This window comes from Pelophylax lessonae, assembly GCF_965119305.1.
Source record: "Pelophylax lessonae genome assembly, chromosome: 1".
In the NCBI taxonomy this organism is placed as follows: domain Eukaryota; kingdom Metazoa; phylum Chordata; class Amphibia; order Anura; family Ranidae; genus Pelophylax; species Pelophylax lessonae.
In genome coordinates, this window is record NC_138768.1 from 162300664 (window position 1) to 162327655 (window position 26992).

At 41.9% G+C, this 26992-nt stretch overlaps 1 protein-coding gene across 1 annotated transcript in view; it reads right to left on the reverse strand.

The window, feature by feature from the left end:
- The window catches only part of SKIC3 (SKI3 subunit of superkiller complex), a 249004-nt gene that overhangs the window by 111906 nt on the left and 110106 nt on the right, over window positions 1-26992 (reverse strand). The window contains exons 20-31 of the mRNA XM_082272834.1: window positions 26366-26510; window positions 25398-25476; window positions 24903-24964; window positions 24751-24807; window positions 24548-24616; window positions 23472-23546; window positions 19117-19258; window positions 11893-11986; window positions 8481-8558; window positions 5729-5853; window positions 2953-3076; window positions 108-329 (exon numbers count right to left, since the gene is read on the reverse strand). Coding sequence (XP_082128960.1) covers window positions 108-329; window positions 2953-3076; window positions 5729-5853; window positions 8481-8558; window positions 11893-11986; window positions 19117-19258; window positions 23472-23546; window positions 24548-24616; window positions 24751-24807; window positions 24903-24964; window positions 25398-25476; window positions 26366-26510 — 1272 coding nt within the window. The remainder of the gene's footprint in view (window positions 1-107; window positions 330-2952; window positions 3077-5728; window positions 5854-8480; window positions 8559-11892; window positions 11987-19116; window positions 19259-23471; window positions 23547-24547; window positions 24617-24750; window positions 24808-24902; window positions 24965-25397; window positions 25477-26365; window positions 26511-26992) is intronic.

A 26992-nucleotide genomic window follows, 5' to 3' on the forward strand; every position in this document is an offset into this window, starting at 1 on the left:
GACTGACTAGGAAGATCGGTACCTGAAATATTTCTAGGTAGGTAGCCATTACAACGCCAAGCCCCAACATGATGGTAAACAATATGCTTTTTAAATATAGACTGTACCTGTGGACAGCTTTGCAGGCCTGTCTCTGCACAGCAGCAGTCCTCCCTTGCAGAGCATAAATAGCAGATGTAATAAGGCACCTCTCATACATGCTATCATTAATTCTAGCATGCTTGAGTAACTCATTAAGTGCAGCTGTTGCCAAGGTAACATCCCGCTTTGCCAACCCTAGAGCACAGAGAGCGTGAAGACTTTCGCTGCTGGGTTCCTTCAACATTGAGCTGCAAACAAGAGCAAAGACAAAACATCATGGATATATTTCATAGTCAATGTCAAATTCACAACTTTAACTACCAATATGAATAAAACAAATTTATGCAGCGCTAGCAATAAATTAGTGAAAATATAAAATTATAAAATTATGATAAAACCAATCTATATCATACAAGAAATCATAATATAATGTATCAATCACATTAAGTGCATAAAATAACTGCAATAATTATATAAAGTGCATGATAAACTAAAAAGTTGAGTATAGTTTTCAAGTGAGAAGATTAAAGTGCATAAATAAATAATTTGGTGAAAAAAGTCCTTATTGATGATCCAATAGGTGCCAAAGTGCCAAGTGAATAAAGGTGCTTATAAGGTGAAGGTGCCCTCTTGGTTCCCCACTCACCGGATTGCGATTGTAAAAAAGCCCTTGGTATTATTGCACATTTGCCCAGGATCTGATGTGGGGTTCCTCTGATGTGACCTCCAAATTGAAATTGTCTCCGATATCACCATTAAAAGAAAAAAGGGCCATACATCGTGAAGTACGTAGGTATATTTTATTTCCCCAAAAAGCGATTCAATACTTACAGGATAAAAAGGTTAAAAAAGCATGTATCAAACAAAGCGAGTGGCGCCGCTCGTAGCGTGCGTTCCACATACAGGAAGTTCCCAACCGGAAATGACGTTACGTCCGCAACCGGAAGTGCGTCAACGCGTTTCGCCGTCACACACAGCGTCTTCAAAGGACTTTGAAGACGCTGTGTGTGACGGCGAAACGCGTCGACGCACTTCCGGTTGCGGACGTAACGTCATTTCCGGTTGGGAACTTCCTGTATGTGGAACGCACGCTACGAGCGGCGCCACTCGCTTTGTTTGATACATGCTTTTTTAACCTTTTTATCCTGTAAGTATTGAATCGCTTTTTGGGGAAATAAAATATACCTACGTACTTCACGATGTATGGCCCTTTTTTCTTTTAATGGTGATATCGGAGACAATTTCAATTTGGAGGTCACATCGGAGGAACCCCACATCAGATCCTGGGCAAATGTGCAATAATACCAAGGGCTTTTTTACAATCGCAATCCGGTGAGTGGGGAACCAAGAGGGCACCTTCACCTTATAAGCACCTTTATTCACTTGGCACTTTGGCACCTATTGGATCATCAATAAGGACTTTTTTCACCAAATTATTTATTTATGCACTTTAATCTTCTCACTTGAAAACTATACTCAACTTTTTAGTTTATCATGCACTTTATATAATTATTGCAGTTATTTTATGCACTTAATGTGATTGATACATTATATTATGATTTCTTGTATGATATAGATTGGTTTTATCATAATTTTATAATTTTATATTTTCACAAATTTATTGCTAGCGCTGCATAAATTTGTTTTATTCATTTATTCTAAGATTTTTCTTAGTGTTTGCAGCAGCTGCACACTTTCACAGTTTATCAACATAATTTATCACTATTGTGCAGCGCGGGTTTAAATTTGTTTTTTCATTAACTACCAATATATCTGGCTATATACTAAATTTGCATTTATGTATTTTGTATTTACATTGAGCAGAATATATTTGGATTATCATACAATATATTTTACATATATTTAAGTACGAAAGTCTGCTAGATGCACTAGATATGGAACAGTCCTAGGACCTCTTTACACTAGTTAGCTAGTTACTACTAGCAAGCGCAATACTACTACGCTGACTAGTAGTAGTTGGGTCACATTCAACTGGATTTGTTATATAAAGTTAAAGATGTTTTGCAGCTCCAAGCCACTTCTCCAGTTCCAAGTGTAATTCATTTTGGTTTTATTCTGGAGGAATACTGCGCCAAGGACAACATCCTTGAGTATCACTTACTCTGTTCACTTGTTGGTCACTAGTTATAAGCTAAGCCCCGCTAACTCTCTGTATGGAGACCAGGAAGCAAGGAATGAAGCAGGGTTCAGAAAACACAAATGGTCTATGGAAATCCTCATCACTGGATCACCTGTCCTAACCGGTTGCTATACACAACACAACAGTTTCAGAATCTTTAAAGTAGAACTATAGACAAAAGTTTTTCTTTTTACATTTTGGATAGAGCAAGCAAGAGTTGTAACCCATCAGATTTTTTTTTTATTATTATTCTATTATTATACAGGTGTTAGTATGTCTGTATGGAGTTTACTGATATCCTACTCATGTTTTATGTGTATATGCAGTATTATGAGTATATACCTTATCACTTAGTGTTTTTTTTGTACTATTTCGCTCTGATACATATGTTAGGAGGGCTGTATGTTATTTACTGAATTTTTTTTTTGTGAGCAGCGCAGCACTATTTTTTATCTTTAGATTTGTTGATGTGGGAACACATTAGGGTGCTAGCAGAAGCTTTTGTGGGTTTAGTATTGTGAGTCAGGTAGCGCGAGAGAATTTTTTTCTCTCCTGCAAGAGTTTTTCCTGTGATACCAGAAATCTCAATGGCGGTTTTGTTCTACCAAAATACATTCAATGTTTTACGACTGTCAGTTGTTGTCTTGATCACTATGTAGCTGCTTTTGATTTGCACATTTATACTGAGTTATAAGAATATAAAACTTTTATCAGCAGATTTTACTACCTACCATTTAAACAGGAGGGTTTTGGCAGAATCGCTGTTGCTTTGGTTGTACTCAATTATTGCCATGGCGGTGAGGATGTGTGCTTTCTCTTGCTCAGACTTTGCAACAGACAAAGCCGTCTTGTACACTAATCACATGTCAGGAAACAGAAATATAACAACATGGGTTTCACAAGGTGCATTTATGCTGAGCTCTACAAGTATAATTACCATAGAAGATACTGAAAATCTAACAACCTAATTAAAAAACAGCTAATGTGCAAATAGCTTCAAAAAATTTACAAAGAATGGATAAGGTACATTTGAAAGCAACTGCTTCACAAACTTTCAACAAAGCAGAAAAAATGCGTAGTCTTTCTTTTTCTCTGATAATTATAAATCTTTAATGAATAGGCATGGGACAACATACATTTCATGATGCTACTTCAAACAAATTAATTAAGACTGCTTCTTCTTGTCTACATAAACAGTACATGCTACGTTCTTCAAAGCCATTGTGTACAACAGCCCTGCTTTTAGTTACGTAGCATTGTTGCATGGTTAGCGATCAGAAGAAATCTTTTGCCTTCAAATACCCATAACTTAGCAGGGGTAGACACATAATAATTGTTTTCGCGACCCAATCTGTCCAATCCAGGAGCCAGCGCTATTTTTTTTTATTTTATTTCGGTGCCTGCTTATATGACAACAATTAGAGAAAACCTAAAAGGTTAGGTGCCAGCTACAACAAAACTACTTGCCGACCCACCATTGTACATATACTGTGGCAGGACGGCTCATACAGGCACCGTAACATACCTATAAATTGCAGCTTTCTTGCAAGCCCCCCACCTGCTTTACTGTGATTGAACACAACCGGACTTAGTCAGCATGTCCCAGTCAATGATTCATGGCTGGGTCCTGCTGATCTGCTGTGTCCAATCACAGCCCAGAGACCTGTGTTGACAATCAACACAGGGCTCTGTACAGAGGGAACTAAACGGGGGGGGGGAGGAACCTCGTTATGACAGGTACCCACTCCCACGTCCGCTCGGGTCGCCTAGGTGATCCAAGCAAAAGTTCTCCTCCCTCCTCTCCCTGCAGTCTTCTGGGACACATCACAGGTCCCAGAAGACTGTGGGACCAGTCACAAAATGCAGCACGGCTTGTGCATGCACAGTAGGCAGCTGACTGTGAAGCCAAAAGCAGCACAGCTGGCTGCCCGCTGTTAGGATGCCACACTGGGAACCCGATGGCTAGTGAAGAACTAGCCCGCGTGATGACCTGGACAGGTAAGTGTACTTTTAATGAAAGTCAGCAGCTACAGGATTTCGGGAGTGAGCATACACAAGTTCCCCTATATCAAGTTGCTTGCTATGGGGGCAGTCAGCAGGGGGCAGGAGCACCTGCGGGGGATCAGGGAAGAGGAGGATTGGGGCTGCTCAGTGCAAAACCATTGCAAAGAGCAGGTAAGTATAACATGTTTATTAATTTAAAGAAATAAAAAAATCATGTTTAATATCACTTCAATTTTGTTGAGGTATAACAGCACATCCTTCTGCATGAGTCAAGTAATGCTAAATGAGCAGCTTTGGTTTTCTCTCTCCACCAAAATGTTTAGGATTGGCAACTCTTTCTTAGTAAATACAATATACCGTATATACTCGAGTATAAGCCGATCCGAATATAAGCCGAGGCACCTAATTTTACCACAAAAAAGTGGGAAAACGTATTGACTCAAGTATAAGCCCAGGGTGGGAAATGCAGCAGCTACTGGACCCAACTGGACCACCACGAGACACAAAACAGGGCCTGCGGGCATGGTGAAGGAGATGCAGGGCTGTGGGCATGGTACAGGAGATGGTTCAGGCATGGTACAGGAGATGGCACAGGTCATGGTACAGGAGATGGCACAGGTCATGGTACAGGAGATGGCACAGGTAATGGTATAGGCATGGCACAGGTCATGGTACAGGAGATGGTATAGGCATAGCACAGGTTATGGTACAGGAGATGGTATAGGCATGGCACAGTAGGTACAGGCATGGCACAGGAGATGCAGTGCTGCGGGCATGGTACAGGAGAATGTCCTGTACCATGCGCGCAGCACTGCATGAGGAAATGCAGGGGCTGCGGAGGAGTCTCACTTACCTGTCGGTGAGCCGCCTTAGATTTAAAAATGGCGCCGCCTGGCTCAGGAAAGCCCGTACACGTTCGGCTATTCCCGGGCAGTCGGCGCATGCGCGGTGACATGTTGGCGCTGGGTGGTGCCATTTTTGAAAAGTAAGTGAGCCAGTGACTCGAATATAAGCCGAGGGGGGCTTTTTCAGCATAAAAAAACATGCGGAAAAACTCGGCTTATACTCGAGAATATACATTATATGTCTTTTTATATATGCAAAACATTTGTTATCCTGTTCAGCCAGCCAATTTTGTGATCCAGGCATCCCTGTCAGACATCGTTGCCAGGTGGGTGACCTTACTTTCTAAAAAATAATTTCTCACCCTTAGCTTCCTAACTGGAAAATTAAAAAGCATCACAGTGCTAATGACCTCTTCACTCATCTCATTGTTAGCCTTATGGCATTGTGCCATTCACAGTGCTGTTGCTCTTTTTAACCTGCTGTGAAGGAACAAATTCACATGGCAAATTGGCTGTATTTAAAAGCAAATGATGTATTTTTTTAAAAAAAGAAATGCATAACTGGTTATATTTTGTTCAATCTGTCTGGAGTCTAGGTCAAAAAGAAAATATAGGCACACAGCAGATAAATTGAGGAGGTCATAAATGTGATCATTACCTTTCATGCTGTCCTGTAGAAGTCCTTTTTTGAAGTATGCAAGAGCCAATCCTGTGAGATCATCAAACTCTGTCAGAGCTGTGGATGTGTATGCCTTGATGGCTTCATCATACTGACCTATCGCACTACGAAATAAGAGATTCACTTTGATGTGTCTACCACGTGTACTTCAAACAGCAGCAGTCAATACAACAAACACTTTCATTATTTGAAGAGTTAGTATAGGATATTACCACCTCATTAGATTAAATTGCTAAGGCTAAGACTACAAGGCAGTACAATCTCACATTTTCCTTTAATATTGGTTAACACTTTTGATTAAATGGCTTTAAATTCAACATCAAATCAATTTACTAGAAGCAGATATAGAGTGGTAAATGAATAATCTTCCATGCAGTGCAGGATACTGTGAGAAGGAAATGAAATAAATCATATGAAACATTATAAAAATGGAAACTTGGTTGCACTGGCACTCTACTTGGGTATGAACAAAACGATCCATAACAACCTAGTTCCTAAAAAGCCTTTTGTGAAAAAAAATAAATAAAAAAAAAAAGCCTTTTGTGGCCACCATTAAAAAAAAAAAATCAAATACGATTAAGAGCCAATTTACAGCCTTAATATAAAGCAAAATACATTTTACCAGAATCCCCAGTCATCTGTATGGCAGTTTTTACAGGAAAGACTGTACAGAACTCAAACTTAACGTAGACGCTTCTCCCACTCCAAATGTGTGAAGTACTGCACACCTAAAATGTAAGCTGGGGTTGCGGCCTTTTTATTACACAATAGGGATGATGATAACATACTTTTAGTAAAGGTAGATCTCCATCAGTAAAATTTCAGTAAACACACTGAAAAGGGCTTTCTCATTTTCTAGAGGACAGAAACAGGTTGGCAATAAAATCTAGAAGGAGATTGTTCTTATTAGAAGAACTGAAATATTATTTTATGAAAACAAAGAGGAATATGAAAAAAAATGTAGTGACCATGATTAAGCCCTTTGTGGAGTGAAATGCGTTGCAGCAGGAGGTGGACAGGTGAATCTCTATGTTGTGGATCCTCTATTTATTACTGTGTAAATAATGCTGGTTTTACATTGGTGATGGCTACTTGGAAATTAAAACAGCAGTGAACGTTCACATACTATCCTTCATTAGCGTGACTACAAGTAAAACGCTTTTATTTCCTTAATACTAGTTCCTGCCCCACACTATGGCCCAAAAGACGGCTGCAGTGTGGCTCTCCAGTTCTGGGAGAACATCCATGGACATCCTTCCATGTGTGCACGCATCGGGATCGCTCTGTAAACTCTGTGTCCTTTTGAACACAGCTAATCACAGATCGTGGTAAAGGGCCAATCACAGCGGCACTTTACTATGTGATCAGCTGTGTCCAATCACAGATCGTGACATGCAAACAGACTTGCCAGTTATTGGCACTGCTTGACAGGTACTCTTTATGGGGAGATCTGGGGTCTATAGGATCTCAGATCTCTCCTACAGGTTGGTAAGCCTGAAATAAAAAAAAACAAAAAACAAACAAACAATCTCGGCTGTTCAGCCGAGAACATGGCAGTATTGACATCTGCCAGGCTGGACGTGACGTCATCACATCGCGCCCGGGCCTACGAGAGTCATAGAGACTGCTGGGGACCATCTGGTCCTCGGCAGTCTCTATGGTATACTTCCGCCAGCAGTCGATTCCTTCTCTGGCTCGCCAAACGCACGGGCGAGCTGGTAGAAGCTAGGAGGGCGGCGGGAGGGGAGGAATGTCCCCTCCTGCGGCCTGTTAGAACAATCAAGAGGCTGAACAGTGACAAGTACACACTTGTCACAAACATGGCAATTCAGACATAAGCGTTGTAGGTTGGCAGCAGGAACAGACTGGGAATCAGAGTTCATTGAGCCTCTGTACTGAAAGACTGGAAAGAGCCTGGAGTATGATGTCAGTGCTCAATCCCTCAGCCTTAACCCCTTCTGTAGTAAACCACTAGAAAGCCAGAAATCTGATGGCACCCAGTGGAACAAATACCAAGCTAGCTCCCAATGGCCTGTGTGAACAGCCTACCCACAAAGTAAGTTTTCAGAGACAAGGCAAGCACTGAGGCAATGTCAATGACTCTGGACCTGGGAAGTGCTCCACGCATAACTTTTACAAGTACTAAATCTGGAAAGCGCCACAAGGCAGAACCCAGATCCGGTAGGTTACTTCCAGTGTAGCTTGGCCCATCCAGTCCAGCATTCCCAAGCTAGGCTGAGGAAAGTCAGATTTGGACAGCTGCTATGTGGAGACGAGTTCAAGCAGCAATTTAGTAACAAATTTTGACTGAAGAAAATTAAAGAAAAAAGCTTGTAAAAAATATGGTTCAACTAAGGACAAGGACAAAAAAGTCCATTCTCTGTTCTCCGAAGATTCTAGCAAAAACTTGTGGCATGCTGCAAATAGGATGGGGTTTATTCTGATCTGCTCTACAATTCTTTTGTTTGGCAATGTACAGTCCTCCTGTAGGCGGCTATATAACCCCGCAGTAGACAAGTTCATGTGTCCTTCAATGGACAAGAGAAGAAAACCATATATCAACCTGATCTGTAAATCCAGAGACATGAATGGCTGTTGTTTGTATACCAATTGGAGTCAGCAAGTGATAGAAAATCTCAACTGATGACATAAATAGTAATGTCAGAACCTCTATCCCTTACCTAAAAGTATAATTTACATAGCAGTTCAACAAAAAAAAAAAATATTTTACCAGAGGGACCGTCCATAATTTCGAAGTGCGCAGGTATAGCTGTCTTTGTCTTCTTTATCACGAAGTATCAAAACAGCCCTGTGAGAGATAAAGAGAAAATTGCAGGCAAGAAGTGAAATCAGTGAGATGCTAAAGCTCCTTATGTTACTTTAGGAACCATTTCTACACTTGCACTTTGGCTGTGAATTCACAGAAACCCAAATGGCCTAGTAACAGTAAGGAAAATGCTGTACCATTTCTATAACTTCCACATGCAAACCGAATGCAAAACGATTTTTTTTTTTTTTGGTTAAACACTAAAGTTTAGAAGGCCCCTAATCGGAGTTCCTTAGAGCTTAGCCAAATGGGTCAGCTTAATAAAGCGTGTGCTCTCTGTCACATTTGTCACTAGGCAGTTTCACAATACAAAGTTCATATTTAAATGTGACTGGTTGGTGCAAGAACTAGGGCTGGGGAATATAATCGAAAGATCGATGCATCGCGATTCGACCCTTCGCGATTCTGCATCGATGCGGGCTGCCGGCATAATCGATTATACGAAATGACGTCATCAGCCGCGGCCACGCCCTATCGCGCAAGGGAAAAAAAAAAAAATAAATCACAAGATCGCAGGATCGGCAGCTGATTGGTGGGTAAGTGGCGGGAGCTTAATAAAAAGGCTCCGCCCCTCCCCTTCCACCTCTTTGACCCGGGCCGAGGCGCAGCAAGACATCCCCCGCGTGTATCGGCGTCCCACCTGCGGCCTAGAAGCCAGCCAGCCATCCAAGCCGCCAGTCCAGTGAGTCCACACACAGGAGCGAGGAGCCCCAAGTGCGTCCCCATCGCAGCCAGCCAGTGCCGCCAGCCTCACCTCACCTCACCGTAGCAGACAGGCCCTGGAGGCCCAGCCGCCACGCCACTGCCAGTGATGCCAGCCGCCCGCCACAGAGCCCAGAGAGCAGCACAGCACCTGTCCTCCTCTGCAATGAAGTGCACAACAACCCACACAGTCACACAGCAGGTATGTCCGAACAAATAATTGTGTAATCATTCATGGGGGTCTCTCGTCTGTATCTCTGGGGGATGTCTGTGATGGGGGGGGGCCTGGGACAGGGGACGGTCGGTCGGGGCCCGGGGGTACTGTTCTGCTGTGGCAGTCTGGCAGCCAGGGGGGTCAGTCAGTGTCAGTGGGGGCCTGGGGGTCTGTCAGTGTCAGTCAGCTATGGGGGTCTGGGCAAGGGGGGGACTCACTCAGTGTTCGTCAGTGCTGTGGGGGATTGGGGAAGGTGTGGGGGACATCCAGGTCTCTGTCAGTGTGGGGGTCTGGGCAAGGGGGGGGGGACTCACTCACTCTCAGTGTTTGTCAGTGCTGTGGGGGATTGGGGAAGGTGTGGGACATCCACCCAGGTCTCTGTCAGTGTGTCAGGCTGCAGTCAGCTCAGCTGTGGGGGGAGGGGGGTCTCTGTCAGTGTCACAGGCAGCTGTGGGGTAAGGGGGGGCCCCGGGGGTTTTGGCTAAGTGCATGCAAGGAAGGGAGTCTGACAGACAGACAGACAGACAGTCATATTTTATGAAAGATAATGCTTGGTTGATTTGTTGCGGCTTAGTTTACAAGTTTTTTTTTTTTTTTAACACTGACAGAGTTTGGCAACTTACGTCATCCGTCTCCGTCACATACGTGGTAGTATGGTGGTAAATATATCAATCATACATTGAAGCGTAAAACCTTGATTAAATCTTTACTGCATCACAAATACACACAAACCTGACCTAACCTATATGCCTTGAGTTGTACCAGTGTGGCAATGCCAAACCTTTCTTCAGTTCTCATGATTCTGATGCAGACAATCGTGTTGTGTTTTTTTGTGATCCCATGAAGATTTACTCAAGGTTTTAGCTTTAGTTGATGATTTACTCTGTCAAGGGTTTTCCTTCCTCTAATGGTGGCTTTGGCTTGGCTTCAGTTGGGTTTAATCGTGGTAGAGACAGAGACTGTCTGCAGGACAGGTAACGTTTTCTGTAAAGTAAGTGACATAAAAGTGACATAAGTGAATTGATAAGCTTAAAGCTTATATTTGTGTAACTCCCCTCTAGCAGCCAATCCATCAACTCACTTGAGTTGACTGGCAGTTGCAGAGGGAAACAAACATCACTGTGAACATGGAAGTTATGCAGCAGTGCACTATTGCCAGGTTCACCCTTGATGTTTGCTACTAGTCAGGAAGTGCTCTGTTTTGTAGAGGACAGGTTATGGCACACCTGGAATTTATTGCAATGCATATTCACATAAAAGGATTTATATATAATGTTTTGTGGGAATTTATGATGACCATTTTCACAAGAATATTAGCTTGGCTGGCTGGCTGGCTTCTTCTATCTTGGCTTGCCTTAAAGTACAACTATAGGCCAAACTTTATCCAAAATCCAAAAAGTTTGGCCTTTAGTTGTACTTTAAATGGTGGTAGGCCTGGCTTATATTAATATTTTCTTTTATGAAGCAGTAAACTGCACTACTACAGTTTTTTACTAATTTTACTGTTACTTCTAGTAAAATACTAGTGTTGTTGTCTGTCTCTGCTATGCTGTTTGCATTTTCAGACCTTCCTATATGTTTGCAGTGCAAGTGCACTAAAGTATGCAGGGCTTGCAGGCCATGACAGGGTCCAGGAAAGTGTCCTTTGAAGCAAATGAAAATAAAAAGGATTCTTTTATTTGTGAATGCTTGATTGTTTTTTTTTTTTTTATAAAGTTTTGAAAACCATTGGGCAGTGGGCTGGGCATGGGCATTGGGCAGTAATCGTGATGCATCGCGGAATCGAATCGCGACCCTAATAATCGTAATCGCATTGAATCGTGAGGTAAGTGAAGATGCACAGCCCTACAAGAAACATAGTACTGATACATCAGCATCCCCCATATGTAAGAAACAGAGAAGAGCTCACAGTGTTTATGGGTATACATGGCAGGAAATAAAATGATAATTCAACTTTGCCAGTTATTTCTTTAGGTAACTGCCGTACTTCTGGCAGCCTCCAGCAGTCGTTTGGAGTACAGTTCCCCTGAAAGGAATCAAACCTGTGTAGATTGAAGAGGAGCTGGCTGAATCCATATTGGCAGTAAAATTGCTGGATCAGTAGTTGTACGTCCAAGTTGCCTTAGGGGGCATGGGGGACCAAAGATGAAATGATACAAATGTTTTATCCACTACACTGTGTATGTGAGGATCTCTTTATTGCTTTAATTATGGTATAAGAATAGCAAAAGACAGATTTAAATATTAGAAAAAAATGGAAAAGTAGAAACCAAATTGGTGTTAGCTTTTTTTTTTCAGCTTGCAGCAGAACAGTAAATCATTGCTTTTTGGTTGCTATGGGCTGTAGAACCATTTTCATTTCTTCAGCCTTTATTAAAAAACTAAAAATAAATTGATTACCTGTGGTATGCTTCTTTTGCCTGAATCTTCAGCTTCAAGTGTTCATTTAAATATCCCAACATAGCAAACGCAGCAGCATCTTCCTGAATTCGATCTGTTAAGGTAATAAATTGCAATCTTTAAAAAAGAAAAAAAAAAAAAAAAACATTCCTCCTAAAGGAAACCTTATATTTACTTATCATAAAAACTTTTAGTGTCACAGACTCTGGAACAAGTAATATGAGGTTTGAGTGTAGTCAGAATGCTGAAATTATTCTTGTTTTTGGTCAGTGACTCACAACACTACCAGAACACAATGGAACGCCATGACAGACAACCGGTATTTTAAGACTGAGAGGTCAGTAATTAAAAAAACAAATGTATTCAGCTACATGCCAAAACCCCAAAAGTCCTTTATTTACAGCAGATGTTTCAGACAGCAGACAATCCAGTTGAAGAATTACAAGCCTAGGGTCGTTTTTAAAAAAAAAAACTAAGTTATTACCTGTTAACTTTTTCCAGGAATCTTCCAGGACAGCTTTAATGAGAGATAGGCTCCTCCCAACCAGCACAGGAAACACAATCCACATTAGTTTAAATACAGGTGAGAGACAGAGACCCTCAGTAATAACAAATAACCGAAGGCACATCTAATTTCATACCTACCACCCATACTATAATATTTATAATAGGGCGGGAAGCAGCACTGTCCTGGAAGATTCCTGGAAATCAAGTCAACAGGTAATAACTTCCTTTTTCCCCAGTTATCTACCAGGATGGCTTTAATGAGAGTGACATTATATAAACCATACCTGCTAGGGAGGGACTACCGCCTGAAGAACTTTTCTCCCAAAAGCCTGGTCGTTAGCGGATAAGAGATCCAGAAGGTAATGCTTGACAAAACTCCACCAGGTGGCTGCTTTGCAGATTTGGATCGGGGTAGCTCCTGCCCTTTCAGCCCAGGATGTAGCCAAGGCTCTGGTGGAATGGGCTCTAAGATTTTGGGAAGCTTGGAGCCCGGCAGTTGCATAACCCTCAATGATTTCTGCTTTCATCCATCTAGCTGGTAGTTTTAGAAGCAGCTGAACCTTTTTTGTTCCCAGAGTATAGAAGGAACAGTTTGGGGACTTTCCTCCATGCTTTGGTGTGCTCGATGTAACCTAATAGGCACCGCCTTACGTCAATGTTATGAAAATCTTCTTCCCTAGGTTTGCTAGCTTGTCCACAAAATGATGGGATAATGATTTCCTGTGATCGATGAAAGTCCGTCGACACTTTGGGAAGAAAACCCAGATCCAGTGATAGAATTACTCTATCGGGCAGAATGGAGCATTATGGCTCTGTTTATGGACATTGCTTGAAGTTCATGATTCTTCTAGCCGTGACCAGCGCCACTAAGAGCACTGTCTTGTAGATTAATACTTTTAACGTACTTTCCTCTAACGGCTCAAAAGGCTGTTTTGAGAAACTCTGCAGTACCGTAGACAAATCCCACGAGGGAAACTTATTGGGCCGCGACGCTCTACTCCTTGAGATGGCCTTGATGAAACTCCTTATTAGAATATGTTCTGCTAATCTGATATCTAGAAAATTGGACAATGCTGCCACTTGAACTCTTAAAGTATTGGGGGCTAACCCTAAGTCAGACCCGTTCAGTAGAAAGTCCAATACTGCCGGAATAATTGGTCCAGAAATCCTGTTATTGCCCCTTCGCCAAAAGCAGAGTTTCTTCCAAACTTTATTATAGATTGAATTTGTTAATTTTTTCCTACTCCTATTGTGTCGATTGCTTTTTCCGACAATCCCTTGTTTTTTAACAGGTACCGCTCAGAAGCCAAGCCGCTAGAGAAAAGACTGCTGACCTGCGGGTGGTATAACTCTCCCTAAATCAGTAAATCGATCCTCTCTGGCAGCCTCCAGGGTGTTGCTATAGACAGTTTCTGTAGAGCGGCAAACCATGGCCTTTTTGGCCAAGCTGGAGCTATCAGAATTACCTTCGCTCTTGAGAATTTGACTTTCAGAATCACCTTTGGTATGAGCCTGAACGGAGGTAAAGCATACAGGAGATCCTCTGCAAAAGCATCCAGACCCAGACTGCGAGGGTCCCAGTAAATGGAGAAAACATTTTCCACTTTCGCATTTTTGGAGGCGAACAGGTCTCTTAGAGGACGACCCCACATCTCTGAGATTGCCTCGAACACTTCCTGATTCAAGCTTCATTCCACATGACAAATCTTTTCTCTGCTCAAGAAATCCACCAGAGAATTTTGCTCCCTTTTGAGGTGAATGGCCGCCAGAGAGAGGGGGTGTTTTCTTCCGCCCATGTAAGGATCACTTTTGCCACCTCCATGAGGGAGGGGGCCTGGGTACCTCCTTGTTTGTTTATGTATGATACTCCTGCCACATTGTCCGATGGAACCAATATATGTCTTTCTTTTATGTTGGGTCCAAGTTTCCATTCTGCCTTTAGTTCCCTTACATTAGCTAGACGTTCAATGTGGGCTCCCCAACCCCACGCACTCGCATCCATTGTTATCCGGACTGGATTTTCCTGCAACCTAGATCTCCCTTTTAACAAGTTGTCTTCCTGCAGCCACCAATGCAGATTTTTATTTGATCTGGCAGGGTTACTGGATCGTTCAAGGTACTCTGTTGCCTGTTCCACACTGACAGGGAGAAATTCTGCAGTATTCTCACATGTGCTTGTGCCAAGGAGATTGTTGGGATAGATGCCGTCATCAGGCCCAACAGCCTCATCATTTTCCTGATGTATACTGCCTGTCTCAGTAGGAGATTGGAGGTTTTTATCTTCAATAGATCTTTCTTCTCTTCTGGTAAATCTGGTAAATCTATTTACTCCTATCTCCGTAGACGACTGTTTAGTGGAAACGCGTCAGAGAGGAGCGCCGCATCGTCATCGCTAGTCGCCGAGGACCGCACTGCAGGCGGCCACGGCCTCTCTATCACCGGTATCGTTTTCCTGTGACCACCATTAGACTACTAAATGTAAGTGCATTGGATCTTGTTGTTTAATAAATCATCAAAGGTACTGCACTATGGTCTGATTCTGTTTTGTGAGACACATGTGGAAGCCCTCACCCGTGACAGCAGAGAGACACCCAGAGCGTAGAGGACCGGGATTAGGATTTGACACCAAGATAACAGTGAGATAGTTGCCCTCCTATTGAGCGATCTGGTAAGAGGCTATACCTATTATCTGAGTGTTTCACTGTGACTTCCTGGAATCCCCAAGACACCACTGGGTTGACTATCCGCCCTTGACCTCTTCTCCTATGGTAAGGGGCTAATCGCCATTTAGGTGGTGGAACCCTTCTGCACCCCACAGACCCAGGGGAACCTACTGTGTGGACTTCACCACAGCCTGTGTGGGAAGATTTGGGACTTTATGCACTTTTCTTTTAAAGTTTATGAACAATACAGAGGTGGCAATCACTGAATTAATGGACACTTTCTTTGAATAATTTTTTGTGCACCTTGCGGTTTATGTTGTTATCACAATATTGATCCATCACCACCTATCAGGATATATTTATGTTTATGCACAAGGTCGCATAGTACTCACTGTACACCCATTCAAGTGCACATCAACTCAGGCACACACTACAGGTATACGGTGGACACTTATTCTAGTGTCATACCTATTTCCTGATTTGTGACATAAGTGAATTTTAGCGCACCTGATTTCTTTTCTTAAATCTATTTTTACTTCCACTGAGTCCAGTATGTAACCTAGGAAGATAACTTTTTGCGATGGTTGCAAATTCGATTTTTCTGAGTTAACAATTGCAGATGGTTTATTGTGTAGGTTAGGTTTTTCTCCAGCTCCGTGGATGACTCTGCAAATACCAGCAGATCGTCAAGGTAGGGTATTATCTGTATACCCGAGGTCCTCAACCTCTGTTAGGCTTCTGCCAGGACTTTCGTGAAGATCTTGGCAGCAGATGCCAATCCGAACGGGAGGGCATTGCATTTAAAACAGATCATCTGGCCTGGTCCTTTCACCACAAACCTGAGGAAGAGTTTGGAGCAGCCTCTGATCGGAATATGCAGGTATGTATCTTTTGGATCGATTGTTGCCATGAAAGCTTCTCTGAATAACTGCTCTCTTGTTGTGAAAATTGTGTCCATCTTGATTTTTTTACTACACAACACTTTTGATGACCTCCAATAAATTCAGGATCAACCTGTATTTCCCTGATGGTTTCCTTCTGATGAATACATGGGAAAAAAAAATTCCCCGTACCACTGCTCTCGAGGAATGGGAGAAATGACTTCCTGATCCAGAAACTCCTGGATAAGACTCGTCATTTGACAGTGGAGTCACCAAAAATGGCTTGGGGGTATATGATGGAATTCTATCCTGTAACTGTTGCTGATTAGATCCATCTAGCTGAAAACCTGATGGCCTCTGCGGAGGCGTCTACACTATAAGTCACGGCCTTGTTGAGGATGGGGAGTGAATCCAAAATGTCCTGTTTAGGGGTTGTCTTGCTCTAGGAGGATCTTCAACTGCTTCAACCAGAGATCCAATGATTTGGCTACACAGGTGGATGCAATGGCCGGTTGAAAGTTAGCAGCACCAGCATCCCATGCTTTCTTTAAATAACCTTCCGCCTTTCTATCCATGGCATCCTTAAGCGCCCTTGCATCTTCAGATTTTATGGCTACTGTGGACAGAGCTGCGTCCAGCTTTGGACATTTCTCCCACAACGCTGCATCTTCTTTAAAGCGGAGTAGCCAATATTATGCTATGAGATCATTGTAATTCACCAGAACCACAATTGAAGGTGATGCCCATGTGCACATTCTAATTACTTACAATCCAATTAGTTATCTTTTCTCACCCTCGATTCGGCTGCGGCCATGAAGAATGTGGGCAGCTGAAACTGCCCTGGCTTCATTTCCGGGTTTTCGTACGGCTGCCGTCTCCCGTCCTTACATCTGCGCAGTCACGAGACACATGCCCACACAGAAGTACCATAGATGCAGATCTGGTCAGGAAATCTCGCGATATTACGAGGTGCCCTAAGACTTCTGGGATCGCTGACATAGATATCTCAGGAGTTACGGGCCAGGCTGCTGACGTAGTCGCCTAGGCGGACGCGACTGGAAGACAAGGGGAAGACTATTAAGAAAAAAAAAAAAGCTATAACTATCCAAAAAGTGCAGCACTATAGGTGGACATTACAACGAGGCATATTATTCAAATGAGTGGAACTCCACTTTAAAAGGAAACCTTCTTTTTACATTTTTGAGGAACAAGACTTTCTTTTCCTGCAGTATGGTATCTTTCAATGCAGCGTGTACGGGGAACGTTCTTGCCTGTTTTGATTGTATACCTGCATGGAGTTCATCATGAACTGACAAACTTTAACTCTTTTTCTTCTAAACACCAAAGTCTCATATATAATCTTCAGAAAATCCTCTGTTTAGTCAGATGGGAACAGAAATTTTTGCACCTGACTTGTTTTTTCTTCCCTTACTTCCCCTTCTTCCACACTAGAATCTTCACTGGAGTTGTCCTCCAGCTATTCCAACACCCCCTGTTCTTCTGTGACCGGTGTGGATACATGGGCCTGAGATGCTGTGCTAGCATATGAAGTACTGGGCTAAGATGCTTCCAAAGGGCATGACTCTTGCAGAGAAGATCTAAATGATTTGAAAGTTTTAACCATTTCTGTATTCATGGTGTCTAGCAATTTTTTAAACATAGTTTCTTTTTTAGTTAGGGCGTCAATGCAGTCTTGGCAAAGCACTTTTTTCCAGGCGGATGACAACTTTTATTTGCATAAGGCACATTTCTTTTTGGGAATTTCTCCTGGGACTGCTCTATCTTATCTTCACGGCTCTTGCCCTTAGGGCCAAGATCCGCATGCATCCCCCGATCCACCATTAATGTGCAGGGAGTCTGGGCTTACAATGTCCTTTAAGTGCCTAGACCGTTCGCTGGCACTGCCCCTTTTTCTGTCTGTTCTTGGAGGTTCCGGACCAGCCCTGAGGATTAGGACCGGTCCAGTGCTGCAGCATCTGTCCCCACTTTTGTGGCTGCCCCCCCGTGGCCCAAAACCAAAATGGCAGATGTGAAACTTCTGCCGCGCTGGCGCCACTGCGTCACCTCCGCCTCCCTCCTCAATGACGCTGCCCCAGCATTCCCGGCTCCCTCGAGATTCTTCAAGCTGCCAGCGCCCAGGAATGCGGCCTGAGACAGACAGAGAATGCCATTGAACTGAAACTGCAATCTCTGCAACCTTCCCAGGAACTGGGTAAGCCTCCACAGTCGCTCCCCCTAACGGACATTAAGTCAAGAGGGAGAGGGGTCCCTCCATCCCCCCTGCATACCAGAGGTACCAGGGGGTTCTTATCTACCCAGCTACACTGTCCCAGTTTAGGAAAGGCCAAGGTTGGGAGGCTCCTGCCACCTAACACGAAGGCCTGACAGCATGAAGTTTTCTCTTCAAATGATCGTGTCTGGCTGAGGAAACACAAATTACAGAGGGTCTCTGTCTCTGACCTGTATTTAAACTAATGTGAATTGTGTTCCCTGTGCTAGGTGGGGGGAGCCTATCTCTCATTAAAGCCGTCCTGGAAGATGACTGGGGAAAACTACTATGCCCAAAAATTACTATATACCCATCATTAATCTAACTTTTCTAAGTCTAGATTGCCCAGTGTCTGCTAAATACAGTATATGCTTACAGAGTACATGCAGTTAAGACTGACAAAGCCTCTGGAGGTGCATTTCTGACAGGCACCACCTTTTGAGCCAGTTGTAGATAGCTGTGTAGATAGGCAATACTCCTTTCCATTTACCAAAACAACTGGCTAACTCATCAGCAGCACACAGGCACATTTTCTTTCTGCCTAGTCTCTATATTTAGAAGCATAATTTGAGGTACGAGGGAGTATGTTGCTTACTTCTCTTCCTTCCACATATTGGTGCTAGTCTCAGGGACTGGCACCCTGTGTCATAGGCACAAAAAGAAAGCTCAGCTCTGTGTAAGCAACAGGTCATGAAGTAGAGCTTTATCAGGGCTTTGTCTGCACTTTCAGAAGGAGAGATCTTCAATGGCAGTTCCACATTTCCTCACTAGAAGTTTCTGTTAAACAATCAGTTCTAATACTTATGAAGAACACAAGCAGCTTGCAGTGGTAAAAACAAATTTGGTCACACGAGGTGTCAATTATTAAAAAAAAAAAAATAAATAAATTAAACTGTTATATTACCTGTATATTTGTTCAGGGCTAGGTGAGCTGCAGAGATGGCATTCATCTGTAATATGCTATAGCGATACAGCTCTGTGTTTCTATTGCTTTTATCCTGCAAGGTTGTACAGACCCAGTGAGCATATCCATTGGCACCCTCTGTCTGTGAAAGAAACAAAATGACCAAAATCATATACTTTGCTGTGTAACTCATGCTTGCAGGTATACTCCTTAGTCCAAAGGTTAGCTTGAAATGACATACAAGAGACCCAGGTTTTTTTTTTTTTATCCAGATTACTACTTAAATTAACCCGGAAAAAAAACATTTAAAAATCCTTTGGATACCAGGTTTTTTTTGGAACACTTAATCCCAAACTAAAGACTTTGAAGTCCAGGGATTCTCACCTATCAGCATTTCTGCAAGCTTTTTATGCATAATCCAAGAAAATGATAGCATATCAATTACGCCAGAATCTCCTGGATTCAAGTATAAATCCAGGTATTACACAATTTACTCCAAAAGTACTGCTCTCCCACTCTATGTTGACCCAGCATCAATGTTTCACCTGTTTTCTGCAGCAAAAAACAGCTTCTATTACTCCCTGAGACATCAACAGGTTTGAAACATTCTTGTAGGGGAAAAGCTCCAGAGAGTCTTTTAACATAAGTAAGTACCTTAGAACCTCATCTGCCAATAGCCCTTTCCCTAAAGTGTATGGGAAGGCTCTTGGGGGTCAAAGCAGCAGAACTGTAGTGTAGGAGAGAGAAGGGGGACAAGGAGTAGTTCTGTAGTCTAGCAAAGCTGACAACGCTTGTTGGAAATTCAGTGCAACAAAAGGCACTGAGTCCAAACAGGAAGTTATCTTTCAATACTTGCAGCCTTTTTTTTTTTTTTTTTAACATATAAACATGGAAAATGTGCAGAGATTTAATGAATGTGTAAACTAACTTATACCACATCTCTGTTCCAATAATTGTTACTGTATTTTCTGGCGTATAAGACTCCTTTTGAACCTCAAAAAAAATCCCCCAAAAATGGGAGGTCGCCTTATACGCCGAGTATAATATCTCCAAAGTAACCTAAGTATAAGTATTACCGGTAGATCATGTAATGGGGGGTCGTCTTATACGCCCAGTCATCTTATACGCCAGAAAATACAGTAATTTTCTGGTGCTAAATGGGCGGAGTATCAGATTACAAGACTTTTACACCTTCCAAAGAACACTATGAAGGGATTAGCATGCATTAGTATAATAAAGAGCAGCCTGACTCCAACTGCTTGGATAATTTTGTATATTGCAGATCATTTAGAATAAAATTATTCAGTCTTCCGCTCCTTCCCTATTGCATACTAAAGGATAGATTGCATGCAGAGAGACTTCAGGGCTGGAAATTGATTACAATTGGCAAAAGGCTGTGGCTTCTCCCCGATACTGCAAAGAATCATGGGATATTTATATACAACACAAACTGAGTTACAATTAATGGATTCTTTTATTTCAGTATTGATAGTTTTAACTAGCAGCTCAGTCCTTTTGTTGCATCATTTGCAGTTTGTAGTAACGTTCAAAATTAGAAAATATCCAGTGGAAGTTTTATTTGTGAGCACATACAAAAATAAGGAAATACAAATATATTCTGCAGTCCCCGACAAAATGCATATTCGTATAGCTAAAAACATCACATGTGCTTTATTTAAAAGATAGCCCTTATCTCCTTGCTGGGGTGTTAGGTAAAGTATGTATTTTTTTTGGGGTGTTTGAAATATGGACCTTAGGGACTCCTGTGAACTGATGTTCTGGAAATGTCCTTTCCTTCCCTCTTCTTTACCGGAATGCTTTCGGTCATTGTCACAGGTTTTATAATATCAAAAGAGGCCACATTTGGGAGTTCTCTCATTGATTTCTTTCACTAGTTTTAATCATGTGCCCAAGGTGATGAAACAACAACATGTTGAACTCATTAGACTCTAGTCAATCACAGCATTAAAACAAGTGGGTAGGACAGTGTCCTTGTACATGGCTCCAGAAAGCACACATCGGGAGACAGGCCTGGCCTAGATTGTTAAATGTTAGTCACAGAATTGTCACCAATGTACTGTGAGTTTGCCAAAAATGGTAAAAAATCTTTATAATATTCGTTGACGGCAGTTCTTGTGAAAGTGACTAAGTGGATAAACATTCTGGAGACTAAAAAAGTGGTTTAGACTATTAAAGGCAAACTGACACAATACCAGCCAAGATTTGAGTTCTGTGTACACATAAATGAATATCACTGCATTTATATAGACAAATCTAAATGCCTTAAATAAGACAGGGAAGCATCCAAGCCTATACAGGATTTCTGTACTCATAGTAAATGTATTTTCTTGAAATCCATTAAAGAGCACAGAAGGCCTTTAGGTTATACTGTCATTTACAGGAAGACCGGACACTGGCAAACAAAAATAAAAATGCTGGCCGGCCCAGTATAATACCTCCTACTACCAACAGACCTCAGTTCTGTAGCAAAACAGTACCAACAGCATGGTCACAAACATAGAGGGGTAAGACCTACATCCTTCAATAGATTCAAACAAAAGGTTTTCAAAAGGTTGGTGGAAGTCAAAAAGCAGATAACGATCTATGCAAGTAGGTTTCCTGTAAACTTCAGTGTTCAAGTCCCACCCTTCCTTGACATGTAACACACAGTCCAAAATGGACAATTCCTTGCTCTGCGCATCTTCCCGTGTGAACGTGTTGCACTTTTCCACAGATTCTATGAGTAAGAAAATCCTATTTTATTTCTTTTCCATTGAGTGAAACAGATGATTCAGATGCTACTCTAAATGTTTAATGATTATATATTAATGTTTTCCATTGGATTTTATCCTATCGGATACTGTATATCATTACCAGTGATGGTTTTTGGATTCTCTTCAGTATTGCACTATTTAATGATGCTTCGTTATGTTACTGATAGAGGCAACAGGGTGATTCTCCAGTGCTGTGCACTACATCAATAATAACTGAAGTAATCTCCTTTAACCTTTTCGCTGCCAGTCCTTGCACTCCACTTTTGAACTCAGCTGGCCAGACCATTTTTGCAATTTTCCCATTGCCTTTTTATTTTTCCCTTACAGCTTTCAGTTTGTAAAAGACCCCCCAAACCATATACACTGCTCAAAAAAATTAAAGGAACACATTGAAAACACATCAGATCTCAATGGGGAAAAATCATTCTGGATAACTTTACTGATAAACTTGGTAATGTTTTAGAAACGAAAGGATGCCACATCGTTAGATGGAAATTAAAATTATCTACCTACAGAGGGCTGAACTCAAAAACACCCCCAAAAATCAAAGAGAAAAAATGATGCAGCAGGCTAGTCCATTTTGCTGAAATTTCATTGCAGCAACTCAAAATGGTACTCAGTAGTTCGTATGGCTCCCACATACTTGTATGCATGCCTGACAACGTCGGGGCATGCTCCTAATGAGACGACGGATTGTCTCCTGGGGTATTTCCTCCCAGATCTGGACCAGGGCATCACTGAGCTCCTAAACAGACTGAGGTGCAACCTGGTGGCGTCGGATGGACCGAAACAGAATGCCCCAGAGGTGTTCTATTGGATTTAGGTCAAGCGAGCATGGGGGCCATTCAATGGTATCAATTCTTTCATTCTCCAGGAACCGGCTGCATACTCTTGCCACAAAACACCAGGCATTGTCATGCACCAGGAGGAACCCAGGACCCACTGCACCAGCGTAGGGTTTGACAATGGGTCCAAGGATTTCATACCGAGGTCTGTGCGTCCCTCCATGGATATGCCTACCCAGACTATCACTGACCCACCACCAAACCGGTCACGCTGAACGATGTTACAGGTAGCAAAACTTTCTCCATGGCTTCTCCAGACCCTTTCACATCTGTCACATGTGCTCAGGGTGAACTTGCTTTCATCTATGAAAAGCACAGGGCGCCAGTGACTGACCTGCCAATTCTGGTGTTCAAATGCCAAGTGAGCTCCACTGTGCCAGGCAGTGAGCATAGGGCCCACAAATGTTCCTTTAATTTTTGTTGAGCAGTGTGTTTTCTGAAAGCACATGACCTGAAGAATAAAAAAAGGTGCTACTGATTTTTAGGGCCGTGTGATATTTACGGAACTGTTTATCAAAACAATATTTTAGCTAGAAATACATCAAAATCATTATTAGCAGATCAAAGCACAACACATTATACCAAATTCTTACATTTTACAAAATTCCAGCCTTCTCTTTACCAGTGTTCAATCCTGCTGTAAGTGGCAGTATAAATGTTAAAGACTTTGTGTTCCACAAAGGACTAAAAATAAAAATCCTTTTTCTGTGCAAATTTAGTATTAGCAATGACTTACATGCATACTGAGCTCAGTAGTGTGTCTGAAGAGATCCATGGTTTCATAGCTTCCAACTGCTTCTGCAATCAGGGCCTAAAAAAACAAAAATATCCAAAGCAGATGGATGTATAGCAAATACAGAGGTGAGAACATTAAATATAAAGTGCAATTCATACAGAATCGTATTTAAAGAACCCTAGCTTGGTTAAAACCATTAGTGTTTTTGTATGCTTGTTTTGACTTTAGAATGGTCCACCTTTGTCTTTGTCTCTAAAACTGCATATACTACTTTTAGAGGACAGGGGGTAGCAGACCTCTGAATGTAGTATCTATAGCTTTAGAGATAACTAAGCTGGACCATTCTAAACATTTTTTTTTCCAAAATGTTGCTTTAAAGTTCTTGTGCTGTACTTGGGATGAGATGGGGGGGGGGGGGGGGGGAGAGGGAGTTGAATTTGATCCCTGCTTTCTGTTATGCACACTTGCCTGCGCATTACATACTACTGACCACTGTATTTTGTGTGTTAGGCACATGCAATCCCTACACACTGTGCATTATATACTCCTGACCCCTACACTCTGTACACAACCTTGCTTGAACCATTGCACTCTGCCCAACAGGCGCACTCCCGAGCCCTGCACTCTGCCCAACAGGCGCACTCCCGAGCCCCTGCACTCTGCCCAACAGGCGCACTCCCGAGCCCCTGCACTCTGCCCAACAGGCGCACTCCCGAGCCCTGCACTCTGGTTTTCAATCAGCATTTAGCATCATACCAAAGATGCTTAGCAAGGTTAAGGTTAATTGGCTATGCACAGGCCACTTGAGAACCCCCACACCTAATCAAACTATATCTTTATGGATCTTATTTTGTGCACAGTCATGTTGGAAGCACACAATTATCTCAGATGTAACTTAGCTGTAGAATTACCAGAATCCTTTACTGGAAACACTGGAAACCAGTTTAAAGTAGTATTCACATTCTTTTTGGCCCTATAGTGTAACTGCATTAATTAGGATGACTATCTTGTTATTAGGAAACTACAAAATAAATAGTTACAAAACCACTATATTTATTAGCTTTAAATGGACTCACCTGTCCGATCCAGCATCTCACATATGAGGGTTCAAGAGACTGGGCCACTTTGAAAGCTTGATGGCTTAGCTTAAAAATACAAACATATAATTTATTTATTTTACAGCACATCGTATACATTTATTCTTTGTGATATAGCCCCCTATGGAATAAGGCGGTAAGTATAGAACAAGCATGGAGAGAAAATCTACACGGTGTCTTACCTCAATATTTTCATTCAGTAAATACAGAGCCCCCAGATTAGTCCAAGCAACACCATTCTGCAGGGAAAGAGACTACTTATAAACAGGAACACAAGGCAGCAATACACGTAGAAGGGATGGTTTGGGATATTAACTGAGCATTCAGTACTCACATTAGGCTGACACTGGATTGACTTGATAAAAGCATGTTGCGCAAGTACATTATTGTTGACACCTGAAAAAAATATAGATCATTTATACTAAAAAAAAATACAAGAAATGGTTTTCCCATTATCACTTTTAAGTGCCTTTGAGCAACAAAATGATCAGTGCTAGAGTATTATGGAAAGTGAACTTTGTGTCACCCTGGGAAAAATCATTTTAATTTAACCCTTCAATAGGAATCTCTGCACAAGCACCTTCTTATTTTCTAGGACAAGAGAATGAGGACATTTCTCCATAACAACCAAAAACCAGCTGTCTCTTTTCAAAGGGCCAGCAGTGTTGGGCTCATAGAAGGCTGTGGGAAAATAAAACACCAAATTCCTGGGAATATGGCAGAACTGCAGCCATAGGAAAACCAACACTTACACTTTGTCTGCAGTTCCCAAGTCAGGAAAGTACTCTAAAAACAATTATGCATAGTAAACCACAACACATGATCATACCTTTAGAGCAGCAAACAACCCCAAGTGCATTCCAATACTGATGATTGCTACTGTCCATCATGAGGGATTTCTTAATACACTAAACAAAAAAAGAAGATCATGTAAAAATACAAGAGTCACGTGTTCACTCAGTTCATACTGCTGCGACGGCAGAGTCGTATGACTTTGCCTGCGACTTCCTTCTGACTTTACTTGACTTGGATTCTATTTAGGAGCCTATACAAAGTCGTCCCAAAGTAGTGTAGGAACTTTTTCTAAAGTTGGAGTGACTTGTGTAGTATGAATTCAGACAGCTCTCATAGGAAAACATTGAATTTGACATGTCATGTGACTTGTGGTCTCACAAGTCAGATCACGTCGCAGCAGTGTGAACTGAGCCTTAGTGATACATTTTATGTGCAGGCTTCTCAGTCTGTAGGGTAAAAGAACTAGTAATGTTACAAGTCATTTGAAAGAAATATTTATTATGTTCACAGCTATAAAAAAGTTCCCTAAGGCTCCATTCACACCTGGGCGTTTTTGAGTGTTTTTCAGCTCCAAAAACGCTCAAAAAAAAAGTTCCAAAACGCCCAACAAGTAAAACCCCATTCATTTAAATGGCCCCTGTTCACATCTGAGTGTTTTGCAAAACGCCTGTAGCTGAAAAAAGTACATGAGCTTCTTTTTGGGCTGATTACCAGCGTTTTTGATTGATGTCAATGCCTGCCTCCAAAAACGCCTGAAAAAACGCCTGAAAATCATGCTAAAAAACGCTACGCTCAAGTGTGAATGCAGCCTAAGCTGCAGGGAAGCAAAATATATTTTTGTTTATGTAATGTTGGTGTGCAGCTTACTGCTGTCTTGCTAGGCAAACGAAAGCATGAACATGACAGTCTAGTAAGTAGCCATCATTTGTAGAGGAGCATGCAATTAGTTCTCAGGTAAAACTCTGTATGTTTCTCCATCTTAAACTTGTAGCACAAACATACCTGCACAGATCTTTCCAATAAATTACTTATGTCACTTTCTTGGCTGCCAGAGCTCATTAGATTTTGAGCTTGGTAATAATAATTCACGCCAAGATCACACCAGATATTTGCAGATGACTGAATCTTCAATGCTCGCCCATAACACCTTAGAAAATAAACAGTAGATATAAATTAAAAAAAGAGAAAAAAAAAAGCTAGCTTGCCTTTTACTACATGAAGGATTTTAAAGTGATTGTAAATGATCACCCTGTAAAACATCTCATTCAGTTTAAAATAGAAATAAAAGCTTTTTTTTAATAAAATATAAAACATTTGTGTACAAATATGAAAAATAAAAACATTATAAATATCTTTTATTCCCTTTTTTATTAGTTCTCACATTCCCTCTATTCTCAGCTGCATAAGAAGTAGGGGAGGAGAAACAGCTGCACACTGAACTTCCCAGTGAATGGTTATGTGTGTTGGGTGGGGGTGTCAGGACAAGTCTTAACATTGGAGGAGAGTACACCGAGTTCCTAACACAGCTAGAGAACTGACCATGCTGTGTTCTCCTGCTTAGTGTGGTTAGTTTTTCATAGGAAAGCAGAGAGACTGGCAGGAACACCAGGGATTTCACACAAAAGAAGC